The following is a 24110-nucleotide window of genomic DNA, read 5'->3' on the forward strand; positions in this document are numbered from 1 at the left end:
ACAAGAGAGCATGACTAATGTGATACAATTCTCATGGGCTGCACACTTAATATGATTAGTCTCTACTAGGACCCTCCAATTTTTAGAAAAAGGAGAAAGTCCAAAGGTTTTTTTTTTTTTTTTGGTACTAGGGATTGAACTCAGGGGCACTTGACCACTGAGCCACATCCGTAGTCAAATTTTGTATTTTATTTAGAGACAGGGTCTCACTGAGTTGGTTAGCACCTCGATTTTGTTGAGGCTGGCTTTGAACTGGTGATCTTCCTGCAGCTGCTGGGATTATAGGCATGTACCACTGCACCAGGCCAAAGGGAGTTTTTATGAACACAGAAAGACTGGCATCTTTATTTCCTAATATTTTGCTTTGAGACATGGATAAATAAAAGGCCAATGGCTATATAGCTAAATAAGAGGCCAACGGCCACTGATGAAGTGATGAATGACATTTTTTCTGCTTTCTCTATGTAGTCCTTCAGCATCAAACAAGAGAACCCTTTCTTGCTTGGTCTTGCTGAGAATATAACTAAGACAAACAAAAACTCCTCTGGGATCTTAGTACTTCTGGCAGAAAGTTAGGCTATTCTGGATCTTAGTTTTTTAAATGCTATTTTTAAAGAAGTTTAAAAGACATCTATTTTTCTTTGATTATAAACCTCTTTTAACATTTGGGTTTATGGGATAATTCACTGTGTAACTATACTGGTTTTATAGCTTTCTGTCTGGTTTTTATTTATCTGGAATATTTGCAACTAGAGTAGAACTGGAAACTTCTGAACCTTTTGAGTTAGTACCAAAATCTTATGCCCTGGTATGATTGATACTCATAAATATTTTTAAAAATTTTTCAAATTAAGTTGTAGACAGACACAATATTTTTATTTGTTTATTTTTATGTGGTGCTGAGGATCGAACCCAGGGCCTAATGCATGCAAGGCAAGTACTCTACCACTGAGCTACAACCCCAGCCTGACCTATACATAATTTAAAAAAAAATTTCTTCCTATCATGCTTTCCTGATTACTAGGTTACATAATTAGTTATATCCAACTATTTCTGCTTTGGCTATTTTAAAATTAAGGTGACAGTTGCTGTATTAATCAGCATAGGCTAGGTTATACTGTCATCATACAAAATCTCCAAAGTGCCAGGTGCAGTGGCACATGCCTATAATCCCAGTGACTTGGAAGGATCACAAGTTTCAGGCTAACCTCAGCAACTTAGTCAGATCCCATCTCAAAAAATAAAAAAGGACTGGGGATATAGCTCAGTGGTAAAGTGCCCCTGGGTTCAATTACCTATTCCAAAACAAACAAAATAAAACCCAAACCAAAGAACAAAACAACTCCCTCCCCACTAAAAAACAAAACAAAACAAATAACAAAAACCACTCTAAAGCTTACATGAGTTTCTCAGTCTCAGCATTAGTAGCATTTTTGGCCATACACTCCTTTGTAGTGAAGACCTGAATCATGCACTGTGAGATTCTATCCCCCACCCCCAGTACTGGGGATTGAACCCAGGGGTACCCTACCACTGAGCTACATCCTCAGCCCTTATTATTTATTTGGGTACCAGGGATTGAAATCAGGGACACTTAACCATTCAGCCACATCCCCAGACCTATTTTGTATTTTATTTAGAGACAGGGTCTCACTGAGTTGCTTAGCCCGTCTCTTTTGCTATGGCTGGCTTTGAACTCCTGATCCTCCTGCCTCAATCTCCAGAGCTGCTGGAATTACAGGTGGGCACCACTGCACCCAGCTAGCCCTTTTATTTTTTGAGTCAAGGTCAAAGTTGCCCAAGCTGACCTCAAACTTGTGATCCTCCTGCCTTGGCCTCCTGAGTAGCTGGGATTGCAGGTATGAGCCACTGTGTCTGGGCCACTATGGGATACTTAACAATATAACTGGTCTCTATTTACAAATGCCAGTTGCCTATTCTAGTTATGAGAACTAAAGTGTCTCCAGGCATTGCTAAATGTCCTCTGAGGCTGGAAAGAGGAAGACATAATAATTCCTGATTAAGAATCACTAGTTTTAGGGGCTGGGGATGTGGCTCAAGCGGTAGCGCGCTCGCCTGGCATGCGTGTGGCCTGGGTTCGATCTTCAGCACCACATACAAATAAAGATGTCGTGTCCACCAAAAACTAAAAAATAAATATTAACATTCTCTCTCTCTAAAAAAAAAAAAAAAAAAAAAAAAGAATCACTAGTTTACAACAATGAACTTTTTTTTTTTTTAACCTTTCCATCCTGGCCTGAAGCTGACAAAATAGCCTCTTTCTGAAGTCTTGTGGCAGACATAAAAAAGAGCAGGGAAGACTATATGCTATAAGCATTCGTCTAGAAGTAATGTACAATTGTCACTTTGGCTCATCATGCAGCAGGGCAAGCTCATGTCAACAGGGCACGGAAATATAATCTCTGAGGCACAAGTAGAAACTATTTGTGTACAGCAAAAGAGTTTGCCATGTTGCTCTTTCCTCATTTACTTGGACCCTTTTTACTTCTACTGTCCCAGCAAATTCTTCTTTATCCCTTAGAATTAAGACCAGAATGTCAGTTTATCTATTTTCTTTCACATCGTCTTGGAGATACTTATCAGTTTGAAGTAACTTATCAAAGTGAATATTTAAGTTGAATAAAAATTTTAGAAGACAAAAGTTCCATATCATTATTGTAGCTTTACTTGACACTAATTTTGTGGTATGTAAGAGAAACACATTTGTCATCTATGTCCTTCTTCTAGATGGTCTGAAAATTCTGAAGTGGGTAAAAAAAAAATTGGGGGGGATCAGGGATTGAATCCAGGGGCACTTAACCACTGAGCCACATCTCCAGCCCCTTTTGTTTTTTATTTTGAGACAGTCTCACTAAGTTGCTTAGGCTGGCTTTGAACTTGTGGTTCTCCTGCCTCAGCTTCCTAAATTACCTGGATTATAGCCATGCACCACCATGCCTAACTCAAGTGGAGGAAATTCTATGTTTCTATGACTTAGTGAAGTTGCTTCCTCTTTATACATACATTTGTACCTTTTAATTAAGGCATTCCTTTATAGTGCCTCAAACGTTCTATGACCAAACACTAATATTTCTCTTTGAGCAAGTAGAGATTTACTTGTGGGGCAAAAAATGCACAAAGGCCTTGTTCTCCTCTCTTCTTCTAATATATGATTCTTCTTTCCTCGTTTACTTAAGTTTACTTTCCCTCAACCATATTCTAATACTTTTTGCTCTTCCAATCTATCTAGAAGCCTCCACTTTCTGAGACCTTTTATATATTTCTCAACTACAAATAAAAACACAGTTTGTATATACAGAGATTCATTTTCTTCTGGTATGATATAAAAAATACTTCTTTCTCTAAAGATTATTAGAATGATCCCCTCAAATTTCCATATCTTTCAGTTAGGACTGAGATTCCAAGTAGGATTCTTCTGCCTGTATCTCCTCCTGATATCTATTGGGCTAATTATTTCAGACACTACCTGTTTCTCCAAGGGCTCGAGCAGAGATAAAAGGCACATACAGATACAATACAACACAAGATATAAGTATACACAAAATGCAAAATGTGGAGGGAGTCATACAAATTGGAGAAGTGATGAGAAAAACTTGGATGTGGTTTGCCAAGTGTTTGGGAGGCTGGATGAATGCAAAATGGTTGGCAATAAGCAAGCTGGCTTGGCTACTTGCTGGGGATTACAATTTGCCTTTATGGGCTGGCAGTTCTGAGGTTTAAGTGAGGCTGATACTGACCACGCAGTGCAGATGGGAGGAATTAATTCTGATGAGGTAAAGTAGGAAAGGTTCATGGATGAATAAAAGTGTTGCAGTAGACATTAGATTTTATCATAACTAACCAGAAACATGATTCATAGTTATGCTATTAAGTGCCACTAGAAATGTACAGATAAAGTATGATGAATAATCATACAGATTATAGCCACTATCAAAAAATACTGATTGACTACTAATGATTCTTCTAGGCAATTTCAGTGTGCTTAGAGAATCAGCCACCTGCAAAGGTGACTCTAAAACTGGACTACTGTTAGCATTCCTTTTCTGCCCAGTCGGTTGTTGTATACCACTCTTAGGGCAAGTCTTAAGCCAGTCATAGCGCCATCTTTCCTCTGGAGCATGAAGCTGCAAGTGTCCGAAACTTCCTTTAGGAAATATACATATATAAGCATATGTCTACATTCCTGTTTAAAAGCAAAGTAACTCAATCTTCCTATGTTAGTCTTTAATGAGGTTTCTGGAACTTTATTACATCACACCCCCAAATGAGCCACGACCTTGAATTTTTAAATGTTTTTTTGAATTAAAGGCCATCCATACTTTATGAAAAAATACAGGATTCCTTCAGTGGTAAAGCACCCCTGGGTTCAACCCCCAGTACCAAAAAAGAAAGAAAAATATAGGATTCAAAGGGAACAGAAGGTAGAATCAGAAAATATGAATAGTATAGCTGCGGGTCTGGTAGTTACTGGGAATAATAAGCTATAAGGAACAGGAACCAGAGCAAGCTCTGTCATCAGAGAATTCACCAGCTGCATAGTGAAATGCCTTCTTAATTTAAAGATGACCAAATCTGAGCACTTTTGTAACTAAAAAACTCTAATGTTTTTCTATGCTCCTTGGGAGACTTGAAATAAATGGAAGGACATTGGCTCTGCTATCCTTTCACTCTCCCCAGGTAGTAAAACGTTCCCCTAATTTCCCCTATCTTAAACAAAACCTATTTCACTTTGGCTACATCTTTCAGGCCCGGGATGCTTCTTGGCACATCCTCCTCCTTGGGTGTGAGTTTTGATTCTGCTTAAGTCACACAGCTGCAGTGACATGCTGTCTAGAAATAGTTTCTGTTAGTATTCAATCTGAACAAACCCTGGTTTCTATTTATGATACTCCCTTCTGACTCTGACTCTTTGAATCCAATCAATGTACCAAAAATAAAACTCAGATCTTGAATTAAAACAACAATAACAACAAATAGGCTAGATAGAAACAAGACCTTTTTGATACATAACCTCTTTTATGCTAAGTCAAAGGCAAGAAAAAGTGTCATGTCCTTTCCATTGCTACTTCTCTTTCCACCAACCTGAGCACACTTACAAATATTGATGAAAACACAACTGGCTAATGATGATTTGAGCCATAACCCTAAACCTCAACATAACCCAAACCCAAAACCTGAGTCTGACTATTACAATACCCCTAGCTCTCAACTTGAACCTCACCCTAAACCTAACTCTGAAACTTGACCTAGCCATAAATCTTACCCCCAAACTATCCCTAACCAATAACCCTAGGCCTAACACTAGACCTAACCCTAATTGTAATTTAAAAACTACCCCTTACACTATCCATAGTGCAAAAACAAAACTGAGAAATAGACCTGATCCCAACCCTTAACCTAAACCAAATTCTAATGCTACACCTAAGCCTAACCCTATCCGTACAAGTATTACTGACCTCACTCTGACTCTAAAACTAACCCAACCTCCAAACATCACCCTAACACTAAACCTAACCCAAACAATAGACCTAACCCTAATCCTAAAACAATCCCTAACCGTAAAGCTAGTTCTTACATTAGCCACAGACCTAACACAAAACCTAGTACTAATCTGAGCCTCCACCTTAGCTTTAACCCTAATCCTAACCCTAACCCTAACACTAACCCAAAACCTATGTCTAAATATATTCCTTACCCTAAGCCAAACTCTCACCCTAATGCTACCCTAGTTCTAACCCTAATCCTTAGCTTACCCCAAACTCTAACTCTATTATTTATAGTCCTAACCCTAGCCCTCATTCTATCTATAACCCTAACCTGAAGCCTAAGCCTAAACCTTACCATTATTCTGACCCTAATACAAACCCTAGGTCAAAGCCTTACTTTAACACTAAACCAAACCCTAACACTAGCACTACCAATAAACCTATACCTAAAACTAACCATAACACTAGAACTAGACCTAAACTTAATCCTAAATATAGCCAAAACTCTAGCCCTAGTCCTAAAGAAAAACCTGGCCCTAGCCCTAAAATAACCATTAAACTAATGCAAAGGCTAACCATAGCCCTAGACCTAACCCTAGTTCTAATTCTGGCCTTAACCAAAAACCCAATTCCAACCCGAACAATGATGCTTACCCTAACACAAACCCCATCTCTAAACCTTATGCTAACCCAAAACTTAAACCTAACACTAGACATATCTATAATACTAACCCAAAAAACTAGCCATAACCATAACCCTAGCTCTTACATTACCAATAGCCCTAACACTAGCCATAAATCTCACACAAAATCCTGCCATAATACAAGCCCTAACTCTAGACCTAAGCATTATCTTAACACTAACCCTAGCACTAACCCTAAACCTATCTCAAATTCCAACCCTTATTCTAAATATAAACCTAGCTCTAACCTTAACCCAAACCTACCCAAAATCCTAAGTGTAACCATAGCCCAAATCCTACCTCTAACTTTATCCATTACCTTAAACATAACCCTAATCCTAATTCTAACACTAGCCTAACCCTAACCCTAACCCTGACCCTAACCGCTAACCGTAGCCCTGATTCTAAACCTAACCTTCACCCTAGGCCTAACCCTAGCTCAATCCCTAGCATTTACCCTAAACCGAACCCTAATACTAACCCTAGGAGTAAACCAATTCATAGCCCTAAACCTAACCTTAACATAAGCCCTAACACTAGCACTAAACCAAATCATTACTCTAAACATAAGCCTAAAACAAATGCTAACCCAAGGCCTAACCCTAACCCTATCCCTAGCACTAACACTATACATTACTCTAAACCTACCCTGAACTGTAAACCTAACTCTATCCATTACTCTAACCCTAACCATAACCCTAGTGCTAATTTGAGCCCTAACCTTAAACCTTAACCCAAGTCCTAACCTATACTCTGACCCTAGTAATAACCTAGCTCTATACCTGACCCCTACACTAAACTTAACACTTACACTAGACCTAGCCATAAACCTATCCCTAACACTATCCCTAACCATAACCCTAGACCTGTCATTATCTCTAGCCCTAATCCTAGCCCAAACCCTAACACAAACCCTAACCCTCATCCTAGCCCTAAACCTAGATTTAATCCTAACCCGAACACGAACCCTAGCCCTACACCTAAATATAACCTTCTCCCTAGCAATGAACCTAGCTATATAACTCAATCCCTTCCCCTAAAACTAACCCTAACCATACCCCTAACCATAAGCCTAATGCTTACACTAATCAAGTGCTAATCCTAGCCCTATTTGAACCCTAAACTTAACCCTAAGACTAACTCTAACTCACACCCTAGCCCTATTTCTATTTATAACCCTATTCATTACCATAACCCACACAATAGCCTTAACCTGGGCCCTAACATTAGTTATAGCCCTAACCCTAGATCTAATCATAACTCTGAATCTAACCCTAATCTTAAGCCTAAATCTCATTCTACAAATAGCTCTAACACTACTGCTAATCCTAAAACTTGCCCTAATCCAAGCCTTAGCCCTAAAACAAAACCGAGCCATTGCTCTAACCCTAAACCTCAACCTAAACCAAACCATAACCCCTAACTAGCCATAACCCGAACTTTAATTTGAGTCCTATGCCTAAAACTAACCCTCACTCTGACTCATATCCAAACACAAAGCCTAGCTCTAAATATCACCCTAACCCTAAAACTAATGCTAACACTAGACCTAGCAGAAACCCTAACCCTAATTGTAACCCTAGTTCTTACTTTGGCCTTAGCCAAACCCTAGCCCTAAGTCTAACACAAAAATAACCCTAATAAAAAAAAGAAAAAAAAAAGAAAACACAACTGGATGCCTCCTTATTCAGTTTCCCACAGGCTACTACTCATGATGGAGTAACATTACATTCAATTATCAAAAGAAAAAGAATGTTAAATAAACCAAAGGAAACACATTTGTGGTCTCAGACTCTATGAACTTTTCTCTACCTTCTGATACAGACATTATTTTCCCTCTGAAAACAACTGGGTACAATGAGGAAAGAGCCTTCCAGATGCCACAGTGAGAAGATGAAGATGGGCTGTAGGTAGCAATGACTGAAGATGGACTTGGGCAGGCAGAATGGAGAGTCAATTGTATTACTTCTGTGGCCTGCAAGAGGCAAACATTTTATAATGTGCAAAACTGCAAAGAATTAATGGCTTCAAAGGAACAGAATTCTCACCTTGCCCCTAGACACATACTCCCTTCTCCTCAGGGCCAAGGTAATTGCACATTTCCTTCTTCCTTAGAGAGCTCTAAATTCCAAGTGAGCCAGCAGAAAAAAATTAGCTGGGGCCACAAACTCACATGAGTTCTTCCCCTTGAGAGAATAAACATTGCTATAAATAGCACCACTCTTAGAATCAAAGTCTGACCTCTGGGAGTCACCTATGATTCCTTCCTGTAGTACTTTTTTTCTACTTCCAGTTTATTTCAGAGTCCACTGATTCACTGATTACTTCTTGAAAATATCTTTATTTATTTATTTTTAAAAGCTTTCTTTTTTTAAAAAATATTTTTGCAGTTGTAGATGGACACAATACCTTTATTTTGTTTGTTATTGTATTTTGGTGCCTCACACGTGCTAGGCAAGTGCTTTACCACTGAGCCACAACCCAGGCCCGAAATATCTTTTTTTAGTTTTACTTCTTTCTCCATTTTCATTGTTCTCACCATCTTTGTCTAAGATCTTATCTTTCCTTTTCCATATTCTAAGAGTCCCCTTCTTCCTCAATCTCTCCTGTGTACCACTTGTTAGCTTCATCTTATCATCTTGCCATCAAGAAAAAGGAAATACAATGCCTTTCTACTGTGCTGGATGGATCCTAGGCTATATGAAACATTCCAACCTCTCCATAATTCGTTCCCTCTTGTCTAGCCATCTTTATCACAAAATTTCACTCTCTAATATTTTTATAGTTTTAATTTGCAAAACAATTTTATAAACATTGTTCATCTTACCTCCACAACAAGCCTGTAATGAGAAAAGGATAGGATTCCCTTCCAAAGTAAACGTCTTTACTTAAGTTATTTACACGTACATTATAAAAATAAAGTATACAAAGCATAAAAATAACAAGTATATATTCTATCGACTTTTATGAAATGAACACACTATGAATCATCACCTACATCAAGAAAGAACAGGATGACTATCACGCTAAGGAATAAAGCCAGTCCCAAAAAGCCAAAGGTCGAATATTTTTGCCGATATGTGGAAGCTAACCCACAATAAGGGGGGAAGGGGATGAACAGATATTTTGTAGATTAGACAAAGGGGAATGAAGAGAAGGGAGAGGAGGATAGGAAAAAGGAAAGGCAATGGAATGAATCTGAAACAATTTTCCAATGTACATACATGAATACACCACTGTGAATCCCACCATCGTGTATATCAATTAGAATGGGTTTCTAATCAGTACAAGATACATTCCATGCTTGTATAGTAATATCAAAATGAACTTTATTGTCATGTATAATTAAAAAGGACAATAATTTTTTTTAACCAATTAAAGCAATTTAAAAAAAGAAAAAAAGATGAGCTTCCAAAAAAGTCTTTCTCATGCTCTTTCAGTTACTGCATCTACCAAAAGTAACTTCTTTCCTGTCTAATATCATCATAGGGTGATATTGCTGATTTTTCAACTTTCTGTAAATAGTATTATACAGTGTATACTGTTTGTTTAGTTTCTTTTACCAAAAGTTGTATTTGTGACATTTGTCATGTGGATACATGTAGCAATAGTTTATTGACAAGGGTCTTCCTCATCTGTTGGTTTGAGACTTAGCTATTTTGATGCAGATCAGCCTCAACACAGGGAAATTCATTAGGTACCTCATGGTTGAGTGTTTGCTCTCACTGCTGTATCCCATTATATAAATATGCCATAAGTGAGTTATTTATTCTACTGCTGATAGTACACACTCCTTGGAGTGGGGCTATAAAACTTGGCTGCTATGAATAGTCTTGTATGTATTTTGGTGAACATAGGTGTACCAAAACTAAAACTCAGATCCTTTGACTTAAACAACAACAACAAATAGGCTAGATAGGAACAAGATCTTTTTGATACATTTGGAAGGGAATACTATCCTTTTCTCATCACATAACCTCTTTTATGCTAAGTCAAAGGCAGGAAAACATGTCATGTCCTTTCCTCTGCTACTTCTCTTTCCCCCAACCTGAGCATTTACAAATATTGATGAAAACACAACTGGATGCCTTCTTACTCAGTTTCTCACAGGCTACTACTCACAGTGGAACAAATATAGGTCCACATTTCAACAGGAGAGAAACTGCTGAATCATAGAATATGCAAATATTCAGCTTTAATTGTTCTATGATTTGGGGCTGGGGTTGTGGCTCAGAAGAAAAGTGCTGGTCTAGCATGTATGAGGCACTGAGTTCGATCCCCAGCACCACATAAAAATTAGATAAAGGTATTGTGTCCACCTATAACTAAAGAGTAAATGTTTTTTTTTTTTTTTTTTAAAAAGTTCTATGATTTCAACATGGTTTGTGTCCTCCAAGGGTCCACTGTGATTAAAGGCTTGGTCCTCTGATGCTTCTGAAAGGTGGTGGAACCTTTGAGAGGTGGGGCTCAGTGGGAGGTCCTAAGGTTATTAAGGGAATGAGGTATTTCTTGCGAGATCTCTTTGGTAATCCTTGTGAGAGGTTAGTGTAAAGCCTGGCCCCACCTGTGCTTTCTGTTGATGTTCAAGATGTGACCACTTACTAGTTCATATATGTGCTCCCACCATGATGTGCCACACCATGTAGCACATCATGCCACATCGGCCAAACCAATGAGGCTACCTGATCTTGGACTCTAAACCTTCAAAATTGTAAGTTAAATAAACATTTTCTCTTTATAAGAGAGCTACCTCACGCATTTCATTGCAGTAATACAAAATTGACTAATAATGGCTACTGCCAAAGAGTTTCCAAAGTGATTGGACCAATTTATACTTCTACCAGCAGTGTATGAAAGTTTTATCTTCTAATACTGTTACAAACAATTGGAACCATAGGCTATTTTATTTTAGCCATTCTAACTGGTAAGTAGTGGCACCTTTCTATGGTTTTAATTTGCACTTCCTTGTCAACAAATGAGACTAGGAATACGATCCCTTGAGAATACTGCAACTAAGAAAGATTAAGTGGTGGACAAATGAGCAAAACCTAAATTTCCTGGCTGTAACCTATTGCTTTTCTTGCTCCTCCAAACAATATTCCAAAAATATCAGTGTTCTGGCAAGGCCATCAAACATGTCACATCCCTGCCTCTCCATCTCAGCTCCAACAGTTACTAGCTCTGTGACTGTGCACAAGTGACTACAGCACAGTGCTAAGAAGTAAAGGCCTCTTCTGTAAGAAAGGGATTAAAGGCACATGGTATACGCTCAACAAATGTTAAATTTTCCTCTTTCAAATGCTTCAATACTATACTTGTCAGATAATAAGTACTCTCTAACATGCCGATTTGGAATCTCAAGTTTAATCTACTTTGCTCATCTTTTCTTTCATTTTCTTCTTATAACCATAAACACATTTTCTCTCTAATCTTGCAAAGTCAGTTTCTCTTTAGGTAAATAAGATGATACAAATAATTTCTCAACTTGTCTGAATTCCTCTTCTTTGCTCTTCTTCATAATATTGCAGCTTCCTCAATATTCTTATTTAACGAGAAAGCTTAGAAGACATCTATGTTCACTTTTATCTTGATTGCTTTAACTAAACAGTTGTTTGGCTGAAGCAATGGAAAGACTGAAATGGAGACAAATATCAGTAGATTAGCAAGAAATGTAAAAGTCTATTACACATAAACATACTTCTCCTCCTTATATTCCTTACCTTTATAATTCAAAGTATATTTCTTCTTATTATTTATTGGTACTAGAAATTGAACCCAGGGGTGCTTTATCATTGAGCTACATCCCAGCCCTATTTACTTATTTAAAATAATTTCTTTTTTAGTTGTAGATGGACACAATACTTTTATTTTGTTTGTTTGTTTATTTATTTTTATGCGGTGCTGAGGATCGAACCCAGTGCTTCACACATGCCAGGCGAGTGCTCTACCACTGAGTCAGAACCCCAGCCCCTATTTTTTATTTTTATTTTTTTTTTAAATTTTGAGACAGGGTCTTGCTAAGTTTTGGAGGCTGGCCTTGAACTTGTGATCCTTCTGCCTTAGCCTCCCAAGTCACTGGGACTACAGGAGTGCACCTCTGTGCCTGGCCTGATCTGTCTCTTTCAAATGATCAAATATGCTTGGTAATTTAAAAGATATCCTTATATATGCCAGTGAAGAAAAACTTAAGACTACATGATTTCAGAGAATCTTAAAGATGGTTAGTACCTTACAGGAAATCAAACCAAATCCTCTGATTCTACAGAAGGAGAAACAGATGGACAATTGGAGAGACTCATCTATGGTAATACATTTGAGTAATAACAGCTGGATTTCAAACCTAGAACTAGCAGCTCTCATTCTGGGGTAGTTTTCATTACCCCACAGTGCATATCTTCTTTTTTTTTTTCTTTTTTCTTGGAGGGGTTGGAGGAAAGGAAGAAGAAAGACTATAACTGTAGAAATATACAATTTTACTATGTATTAACCTCTTAGCCCAGAGTTCCATGTGTAGGTTAAATATTTTCCTAGCTTTCTCTTTTGATTTCCTAGAGAAAACACTGATGAAACACACCTTTCTTATTTTTTAAGACTGCACTGCATCCCTTGCAGAAACCCTTGTAACCCTATCTGCAACCTGTAATTAGAGCCTTACTAAGAGAAATCCAGAATTTAGTCATCTGCCCAAAAGTCTACATATTCATTGCTGAAAAAAAACATGGAATACATGGAGTAGAAGCAGGCACTTTACACCAGTAGAATGATAAGAAATCTAGGTGGCTGATATGTTATAATCTAAGGCTAATGTAAACAGTTTAACTAAATGATATTTGAATAATTTAGCAATGATAAGCTGTATACCATAGTACTATATGAATTGTGGAAGCACACAAAAGTTCACTGTGATGCTTTCATAGTTTCAGACCACATTACCGGAAAGATTGTGCTATAATGAAGGCCTGACAGTATTTCCAGAGGTAAGAAGTGTGTGTGAGTGCAGTCTCTGAGAGAACTGGCTTTTAAGAACTCTCATTATATAGCAACATGTTATATGGCAACACATGCAAACATTATGATGCTAATATTCCAATAAAGCTTTTAGCACAATTTAGAAGGTAATGACAGACAACTTCACACTCACTGATTACTTACCATCCAAACACTGGGCTACGTGTACTTTTCATATATTACCTAATTTAATCCTTTGAACTCCAGAAAATATCATTTCATTTTTACAGGCCAGGAAACTAAAATTTAAAGAGATTAGGCAGTTTATCTAAGATCAAATAGTTGATACTATACAGACCTTGGACTTGAACCTAAGAGTGTCTGAGTCTAGGGCCATTAGACTTTTCCTTTATACTGTGTTGTCATCACTAACAATATTTAGAGTAGAAGCTTTTTTTTTTTTTAAGCTTCCTACCAATTTCCTTAGCAAATCAAGTCATGATTATGTGTCCACTATGTGTCTAAAACTGTGTTTGGTTCTATTTATCCATCCATCCATCTACCAATTAGATATTATTACCTGCTATGTCCCAGGCATTACGCTAGGTCCTAAGGTTACATTGGTGAGTGAAAAAGAAAACCTCAAGACAGAGAAAAGAGTGATTAAACATTTATGCACATAGACACAAACTTACAATTGTATTAACGGTTATGATGGATTAAAAGTTAGTAGCTCTGGCTGGGCGCAGTGGCTTATGCCTATTATCCCAGCAACTTGGGAGGCTGAGGCAGGAGGATCAGAGTTCAAAGTCAGCCTCAGCAACTTAGCAAGGCCCTAGGCAACTCAGTGACACCCTGTCTCAAAATAAAATACAAAAAGGGCTAGGGATATGGCACGTGGCTAAGTGCCCCTATGGTTCAATATTGGTACCAAAAAAAAAGGCTGTGGATTTAACAGGGGATCATTTCTGATCTTAACAAGGGCCACTTTAGTGGCATGATAGAGGCAGAAACCATATTGGAGGGAATGAGTAGTGAGCAGTAGATAGTGTAGTTTTATAAAACCCTGAAGGAGAGTTTACTTTGAGAAAGAAAAACTTATAAGGAGACTATGAAAAATACATTGCTACAAAGTTTTATTTATTCTTTAAGCACTGCAGAAATCTAGAAAAGGAACATTCGAAGTGGCTGGGTAACCCAGGAAAGTGTTTACAGAGAAGGAAAGTCTTAAGCAGAGAACCTAAAGGGATGTAGAACTGAGTTTTAAAGTACTCCATTTAGGGATATTACATGAGGGGGAGGGGGAGAAGAGGGAGGGAGGGGGGAGGGGGAGAAGAGGGGGGGAGGGTGTTGGTACAGGGTAGGGGGCTGAACTGCAATCAGTCTCTCTGTGCTGTAGTTTTTCTTTTATAAAATGGAGGAAACTAAGTTTCTTGGCAAAGTTGTTAGTTGTTTCAGGATTTTGAGATGAGATGATAGTACGTGACTCACAGCAATCTAGTAAATTATAGCTAGAACTGTTTTATTAATACTATATGAGAAACAGGAAATATACTCAGATAACCTTGTATACTAAAGATGGGGCATCTTGTTTACTAGTGGGGCTTAACCTTCATTTCCCACAAGTATTTGACAGGCACAGAAAAAGTATCAGATAGCAAACTTTAGTTTTGGGGCCTAATTTGAAATAAATATATTTGTCTCACAGACCTTTATAATTAATGGTATTAAATATAACCTATTGAATAAATATTTTAAAAGTCAAAATATATTCTTATATTATAGCTAATTTTGTAAAGGAGAGAAAAGAGACAGAATAAGAGAAATAAGGGGAAAGTAAACCAGAAAAATAAAAAGCAACTAAAATTAAGAATGAAAAGAACAGAGAATAAAAAAGGGCAGAGATCAGAGACAGAGGAACTACAGGCAGATGGAAAAGACACAGATGAGATCTGTGAGATCTGGCCAAGGAGGCTCTGCCTAGAACTCCTTGATTCCTCCATAGTCACCCCTCACTATTTCTTTTTATAGCCCAGACCAAAGTACTCCAATGAAGCTGCCTGCTCCTCTGCCTGATCACACCAAAGCTATATCATCTGTTGCCCAGCCTGTTTCTCTTCCCAGTAGTCTTTTATTCAGTACCACACTCCGCAGCAGACCTGGCATGACTACACAGTGTCCTAAGCCCACTTCTCAGTCACTTAAACAAAAACAAAACAAAACAAACCTCCCCCTACAATTGCATCTGCTAAACTAAGGACACCTTGAGATAGAAACAAGTTTTTTTTTTTTTTAATTTAATAGAACACTAAAATCTTTGGGAATGCTTGTCAGGAGGTGCCTTTATAAAACAAAAACGGGCTGGGGCTGGGGCTAGAGTGCTTGCCTAGCATGTGCAGGGCCCTGGGTTCGATCCTCAGCACCACATAAAAATAAATAAATAAAGGATTGTGTCCGACTACAACTAAAAATAAATAAATAAATAAAAATATTAAAAAAACAAAACCAAAAAATTTTGGCAGTATTGGGGATTGGACACAGGGTTGCTTTACTACTGAGGTATACTCCTAGTCCTTTTTATTTTTTATACTGAGACAAGGTCTAAATTGCTGACTTGAACCTCCTGCCCCCAGCCTTCCAAATCACTAGGATATAGGCACACGCTGTGGCCCCAGTCTGAAAAGCTATCATTTTTGAGATATTGAAAGAGTGATTTTTAAAAATATGCCGAAAGCTAAATGAAATTAAATAAGGGGAAAACCCAAACTCTGAGATGATGCACCCCAATTTATTTAGTATCTCTTCTTACTGTGTGCTGAGGGCCATCTTCATTATCCCTCATGTAGAAAGGCTTGAGTGCTAATGGATAGTTTATGACGAAGACTGGTATGTCGCCACAGTGCTTCACCAGGTACTTCTCATGTTCAGTTTGTAGATCAACACCCCACTGTAATGAGAAAAAAGGAATGATAACGGGAGAAGGCAGAGCTAAAATACTCAATAAAGCCCCCCAAAATAACCTGTATCAGTTCCAAGGGCTTCTTTTCCCTGAGGCGCGGTGATGTGTAGAGCTGTCTGCTGAGGTTACACAGCTGACTAAACTAAAGAAAGATACTTGTTAAAAAGAACAGCCAAAGGCTTGGAGGGATGAAAGCTGAACCCACAGAAAAACACCAAGCTTTCTGTCTGTCTCAGGGAGCAGCATTCAGCAGGTGAATAGCACAGGCAAGAAAACAAAGTACACTTTGTAGACGAATAAAACTGACTTCAGAATTTTAGTTTTTATTAATATTGCCTTGAGCTTCTCCCATAGTCACTGTTCCTAAGTCTCAGGAAATTAAATGACGGAAGATAAAATTCCTAATATTGAGCCCAGCTTTGGCTAGATGGTCTCTCTTGGGATTTTTTTTTTTTTTAATAAAAGCGTCAACTCATATCAGATGCTCTTTGATGAATATTTAATAGCACTGTTCAATCTATTTACTCAGCAAATACTAATGTGCTTATTAAAATCTAGATATTAGATATGGTGGTAAGAAAATAGTTACAATTCCTGACTTTGTGAAACTTCTAGGGTGTGAGATAAACTTTAAACTAAAATCATACAAAGAATTAATTGATTATAAATCAAACTAGCAGAGTTATGTTAAAACTTACAAAGGCATCTGACAACTGGGAGGGAACTGGAGTAAGGGATATTTGAGGACAAAGGCATTACATTCTTAACATTACCTTATTATTCCCACTTGTCTGGCAGTAACTTTTCTTTTATTCTTTATTCACTTTAAACAAGAAATTTATTTAAACAATAACATGCTTGACTTCAAAGTAAAACTACCTAGGCTTTTTTTTTTTTTCAATTGCAATTTACTACTAAAGACAAATTGTACTACATGTTAACAGCTACATATTAAAAATACATATTAAAAAGTTATAAAAATCTTCTTGATTTTAAGATGACAAATGAAAAAACACTAAAATTCTAACAATTAAACAAGGCATGTAAAAAAAAATTTTTTCCCCTTTTGGTATTGCAGATCAAATCCAGCATCAACTCCACGACTGAGCTGCATACCCAGACCTATTTATTTTTTATTTTGAGACTGTGTCTTGCTAAATTAATGAGGCTGACCTTCAACTTGTGATTCTCCTGTCTCAGGCTCCAGAGTTGCTGGGATTACATTTGTGTATCACCATACCCAATGTGTGTATCACCATACCCAGCAAAGTATACAAAGCTTTTTATGTTGTTGTTGTGAAAACAGTGAGAGCAAAATAACTTACTCAAATATAAAGAGTTGAATTAGCATACCAGTAATGGAGAAAGCAGGTATTTTCACAGAACCAATACAGAATCAATATTTTTCCCTATCATATTTCCATTTGATGCCAACCAAAACATACTATTGTCCAGTTACTTAAAAAAAAAAAAAAAAAAAGGAACGTATTCCTTCAAGGACACCAGTACTTTATGTACAATAAAGGAATGGGAAAGGGGAAAAAAGAATAGAATAGAGAAAACAATACTGTAGTAGTCAGGACATGCTGGAACCAAATTGCAATTTTCTGATTGAGAATGTATTCTTTTTTTTTTAAATTTTTTATTGTGGGTTGTTCAAAACATTACAAATTTCTTGACATATCATATTCCACACTTTGATTCAAGTGAGAATGTATTCTTGGTCTGTAAGAACAGAGTTCTGGAATAAAGTAGCAGGTTCCCTTCTTAGTAGACAACCTGTGCCTGCTGCTGAAGCACATCAGTTGTATCTCCATCCTCCATTTCCAGCTATGTAGGTGTGTTTCACTAATTGCTGCTCATGAAACTAGAATGATCTACCTCATTAAAAACCCTGTCCACAATAGGCTTTTACCGGTTCCCTAAATGGTTTGTGCCTCTTAAACTGCACACCATGGAACCATCCTTCTCCTGCCACCTTCAAACTGACATGATTGTTATAGTCTTGAGTTCATTCTTGGACTTTTTGTCAGCCATGGCAAGTTCCAGAGTTTCTTCAGTTGTTGTTTTAACGAAAGAGGAACCAGGTCCACACCAAAGGCGCACATGAACAGTGCTAGGAGCAGTAGAAGGAGGCAGCAGTGGTAGATGAAGAAGAGGCATATGCACCTGCCTGGTAATATTTAAAGTACAGGAATAAAGGACTGGAATAGAAACAAAGACACTGCCTCTAACACTGGGGCTCTCTAGGCCTATATTTTTGCCAGTAGAATAAAGGAGATCCTGTACAGAAATGAAGAATAGAATAGAGGTTGCCAGGGTTTGGGGCTGAGGGAAATGAACAGTTGTCATTCAAAGGGTATAAACTTTCAGTTATAAGTTGAACAAATTCTGGGGATCTAAATTACAGGGTGGGTGATGATGGATATCTTCATTAACTTGATTGTGATCATTACATCATGCATACATGTCAAATCATCACCTTGTGTACCTTGAATATATACAACATGAAGCAATTAAGTGTTAAAAATGAAGGAGTTCTTAAAAAGGAGCTATTTGGCCTGTAATCCCAGTGTCTTGGGAGGCAGGAAGATTGTGAGTTCAAAGCCAGCCTCAGCAAGGTGCTAAGCAATTCAAGGAGACCCTGTCTCTAAATAAAATACAAAATAGGGCTGGGGATGTGGTTCAGTGATTGAGAACCCCTCAATCCAATCCCTGGTATCCCCCAGTCCTCCCCCAAAAGAGCTATTTGGAGAGGCTCAAAATTAAGTCTATAAAGTTCAACTGAAAAAGAAATTTGGTTAATATGTTGACTAACCTTATTTCATCATATAACCTCTTTTATCTGTTACCTTTTAACATCATTCAGAATAAATTTTGGGAAATAATTAACCATTTGATTTCCACAGTAATATTACATGACTATTATTCTTTTTTTAGGATTTTCATCTTTCTCAACTTGGTATACTCCTTTGTAATCCTTCAGGCACTGCTATTTCAAATGCTACAATTTTATTTCAATTTACAATTTTATACTTTTTTCATCTTAAGTATTTTAACAAGGTCCAGCAAAGGTATAGAAGAACGAATACTATATGTTGCTAGTAAGAGAAATAAGTTTATTTTGAAGAATTTTTTTTTCTTTTATGTGCCAGAGATTTAACCCAGGGGCACTTTATCATCAAACCACATCCCATATCCCTTTTTATTTTTTGTTTTTGAGACATGGTTGCATTAAATTGCTTACAGTCCTGATAAGTTGATGAGGCTGGCCTTGAACTTGCGACCCTCCTGCCTCAGGCTCCTGAGCCACAGGGATTACAGGCATGTACTACCACACAATAAGAGGGAAATATATTACACACATGCACACATTACAATACTACCTCTGGAGTGAAGGTAAAGTTTTGTGATGCTCGCTGTAAGATCTCTATGGCCTCCGTGTAAGAAATGCTGTAGAACAAATAAAAGCAGAGAAAGGTTAACACTCAAGCTAGAGGATGTGGGTCACTGGGGGTGTGCCCTAGAAGGGCTCAACTTCCCAATGGCCCCTTCCCCCCTTTCCCTCTGTTTTCTGGCTGTCATAAATGGATTTGCACTCCTCCATCATGCCCTTCTGCCATCATGTTCTGTATCTCCTTGGGCCCAAAGCAATGGACTTGGCTGACCATGGACTCAATCTCTGGAATCATGAACCAAAATACACTTTTCCTCTTCTAAGTTGGTTTTGTTAAGTATTTTGGTCACAGTAACACAAAGGTAATATAATAACTGGAAAGAGTTTCATTTTATAGTATAAATAAAATCCCCAAAGCTATGTTTTAATAGGTTTTATGTTTAAGATGAAAATTCTATTCAAATTAAAACTTAATATTAAATAATAGGTAATATCTAAGGTAATAATGTTGATGGCAGTGTTTAGTAGAATTTAAAAATTAGTACTTTATAGAAAAGAAAATGAAGCTTAGAGAGGATCAGTACCTTGCCAAACATCAGTCATAAAAAGTAAGTAATATACACTGATCTCTTAACTCCAAAATCTAAGTTTTCAACTGCTAAGATACTTGGAGTTTCATATGTTTAATCAACACATTGAGTTCTTCCCCTGATTCTACCACTTACTAGCTATGTAAATCACCTCAACTCAGTGAAAGCATGTTATTAATTTTTGTAATATGCTATACAAACATTAAAAATTAAGTATTCATACTTGTAAAAGGAGATTGGACTACCTTGTCTGGAGTTCTTTCCTGCTTAGACATTCTATTGTTCTATTTCATCAATTACTTTATATGACCTACCAATTACACTGAGAAATATTAAAAGCAGTCAAAAGGGGAAGCAGTAAGATTTTATAACATTGTTACTATTCCATTATCAAGTCAAAATGACTCTAAATATTGCTGTTCTAATTCTCCCACACCTTAATTTAGGGCAAAGACTCAAGTTCAAATTATAGTCTGACAATGGATTTCCTTAGTGGCCTTCATCAACTCTCTCTACTATTTTTAAAAAAAATATATTTGTTTTTAGTTGTAGGTGGACACAATACCTTTCCTTTCCTTTTTTTTTTTTTTTTTTAGAGAGAGAGAGAGAGAGAGAGAGAGAGAGAGAGAGAGAGAGAATTTTTTAATATTTATTTTTTAGTTCTTGGCGGACACAACATCTTTGTTTTGTTTGTGGTGCTGAGGATTGAACCCGGACCGCACACATGCCAGGCGAGTGCGCTACCGCTTGAGCCACATCCCCAGCCCCTCCTTTCTTTTTTAAAAATATTTATTTTTTAGTTTTAGGTGGACACAATATCTTTATTTTATTTTATGTGGTGCTGAGAATCGAACCCAGTGCCTCACGCATGCTAGGCGAGCATGCTACCACTTGAGCCACATCCCCAGCCCCCTTTTCCTTTTTTAAAAAAAATATTTTTAGTGATGAACACAACATCTTTATTTATTTATTTTTACATGGGGCTGAGGATCAAACTCAATGCCTCACATGTGCAAGGCAGGTGTTCTACCACTGAACCACAACCCCAGCCCCCTATTTTACTTTCTTTCTTTTTTTTTAGTTGTAGATGGACACAATACCTTTATTTTATTTGTTTATTTCTATGTGGTGCCAGGGATTGGATCCAGTGCCTCATGCATGCTAGGCAAGTGCGCTACCATTGAGCCACAACCCTGGCCCCCCTATTTTTCTTAATATGTATAAATATTTCTTCTTTCTAGAGACCATTTCCAATGTGCTTTCCAATGAAGAAAGGAGAAAGAGACATTTTGACATAGCATGACACAGCATCAAACTATCTTCATATTTCAAATTTTTCATTGTTGAATGAAGACAAGACACTATTCTAAAATTGTTAGAGTAAAACTGCCAAGGTAAAGAGATTAAAATTGACATTCTGTAGTTGTGCATGCTTATAATCCCAGCAGCTCAGGAGGGTGAGGCAGGAGGATCCCAAGTTCAAGGCCAGTCTCAGCAAAACTAAGGTGCTAAGCAACTCAGTGAGACCCTGTCTCTAAATAAAATACAAGATAGGGCTGGGGATGTGGCTCAGTGATTGAGTGCCCCTGAGTTCAATCCCCAATAATCCCCCATCCTCATTGACATTTCTTTGCCTTAAATTCACAAAGACAAATAAATTGAGAGCAAATAAAGAAGATAAGTACTCTATATATTTTCGAAATCTTTTAATAGTATAAAGGAAATGTAAAAGAATTGAATCCTACCTGAACTTCTACTGCATAGGGGATAAATTCACTGTACAGGTCCCTTGACACATTTTGATATAGAACAGTTTTAACTGAAGGATACACTGAATTCTATTTATTCAAAATGATACAGGCCATGTGGAGTCTGCATGGATTAGACAATTAATGGTGTAGATCACATAAAGGACAAGTTTCTTTCTTTTGCCAACTCCCCCTTTTTTTCCTCACATTAAAGGATTAGTCACAGGTAGATTCAGTTATACCTAAAATGTACAGGAACTTCAGAATCCATGCCTTGGGGAGCATGAAGCAACCAGAGTGATGACGGCAGTAGGGAGGGCACCGCCATACAGACCACTTCCCATCTCATCGCTCATTACATTAATGGAATATTCACTGCCAACACACCGTCACCACCCCATTACACTTTCTGTGCACACTCTTAACACTGCGAAAGTATTGTCTGACTTAAGAAGTCTACGTTAATCAGTATCTTTCCCTTCCTTCCAAATAATACAAGGACTAACACACTTCAACTAGGACACTAACACTAACACTTCAACTTCACTATATGGTGTCACATGATATTAAGGTCCAGGATTTTAGTTCTAAGGTGAAGGATCCTCTCCCCAACCAACGATGTGAAAATATTATTTTATCATCCTATTGTCACTATTGTTATTAGAATTTCTTGGGGATCTAATCATTCTATTTCTGTGGTGGTTGCTTATGGTAGAGTATCCTTCCTGCCTCCATATTAGGCATTATAAGTAATCTAGAGGTAATCTAAAGTATACAGGAGGATGTGCATAGGTTTTATGTAAATTCTATGCCATTTCATGTAAGGAACTTGAGATCTATGGATTTTTTTTATCCATAGGGGGTCCTGGATAGAGATTCCAATGAAATCCTTGACAGGTACTAAAGAATGACTACTTAAGTTGAATTGTAGTAACATAGCTTATTAATTACTATGTTCATTTATCTTGGCATGACTTATTAATTTATTTATTCATGACACACTGATTATCAACTATAAATAAACCAGACATAAGAGCTATAAACATAACTAGAACTTGAGTCTTGCCACAAATTTGGGGAGTGTGGGAAACAGATACATAAACAAAAAAATTATAACTCAATGTGATAAATTCAATGATAAAGTATAAATAGAGTTCAGAAAAAGAATAATGTCTACTTACATTAAAAAGTTGTTTTTTAGCATATGTTCTAATCTGTCCTTGGTAAGAAAAGACAAAAATGAAAAAAATTTCAAAATGTAATTATATTCATTATGTGTAATTTAAGATACTTAGAGAGCAGCTTTATCAGGCTTTATCTACAAAACTAATTACCTTGTGTCCAGGAGCTATGAATTTGTGACAGAGTTCAACATCTTCAGGACAATTTGAAAGAACAGTCATTGTTGTGGTCTTGAAGAGTCCTTCCATAATCTAATGAAAAACGACACAGACTTGCCTGAAGTGAACAACTTATACAAAATACCTCTGAAGACCGCTCTCCAGGTTTCACTGACTATAAATCCATTAATCTTCTTAATCCCTGAAAATACTGTAGCAAAATAGTTCAGTTTTCCAGGCAGCTCAATTTCTTCTCAGAGAGGAAGAAAAAAGGAAAGGAAGTTTGAATTTTGTGCTAACAGTTTTAATACTGGTATTGAAGTGAGATATGAAATGAACAGTTTTAACTGACTGATGTCTCAACTGAATATCTATAAGCCCACTTGTAGAATCAGGACAACAGTAGTGCCTACTTTACAGGACTGTTGTGAGAATTAAAATGAGATAATCCATGTAGCAGGCTTGGCTTAGTACCTGGCTCACAGAAGCACAGAAGTATTAACTGTTGTGAAGTATAAGAACATTTTGAAAAGGGGTTCTGTCAGTCATTGGTAAATGAAGTAAACTTTAAAATCCGAGAGGCAATGAGATATATCTAAACATCAATGTTTAATTTTTGTTTGGTATAAAGCATAAAGTAAAAATAATATGAATCAGCATATAATTTAGGATTAAATTTACCAGGGTATCCATAGAAGCCTCATGGGAGAAACTTGTTTTGAGAAGAAAATAGTAACTGGAATGGAAGATATTTCTTTTTATTTTAAAATTTATTCTAATTAGTTCTACATGACAGTAGAATGCATTTTGACATCTTTTACACAAATGAAGCACAACTTCTTCCTCTGGCTGAACATGGTGCAGAGTCATCCCAATAATGTAATCATTACATGTATATACGGTAATAATGTCTATCTCATTTCACCATCTTTCCCACC

At 37.1% G+C, this 24110-nt stretch overlaps 1 protein-coding gene across 5 annotated transcripts in view; it reads right to left on the minus strand.

The window, feature by feature from the left end:
- Nars2 (asparaginyl-tRNA synthetase 2, mitochondrial) overlaps positions 1–24110 on the minus strand; it is a 146962-nt gene that overhangs the window by 8616 nt on the left and 114236 nt on the right. For 4 of the 5 annotated variants that reach the window (XM_071616535.1, XM_071616534.1, XM_027942882.2 and 1 more), the window contains 4 exons: positions 23167–23265; positions 23014–23051; positions 19484–19550; positions 15948–16085 (listed from right to left, as the gene is read on the minus strand). In XM_071616535.1, the coding sequence (XP_071472636.1) occupies positions 15948–16085; positions 19484–19550; positions 23014–23051; positions 23167–23265 (342 nt within the window). The remainder of the gene's footprint in view (positions 1–15947; positions 16086–19483; positions 19551–23013; positions 23052–23166; positions 23266–24110) is intronic. The other variant, XM_071616537.1, reaches the window with a different exon arrangement.

This window comes from Marmota flaviventris, chromosome 9 (genome assembly GCF_047511675.1).
Source record: "Marmota flaviventris isolate mMarFla1 chromosome 9, mMarFla1.hap1, whole genome shotgun sequence".
Taxonomy (NCBI): domain Eukaryota; kingdom Metazoa; phylum Chordata; class Mammalia; order Rodentia; family Sciuridae; genus Marmota; species Marmota flaviventris.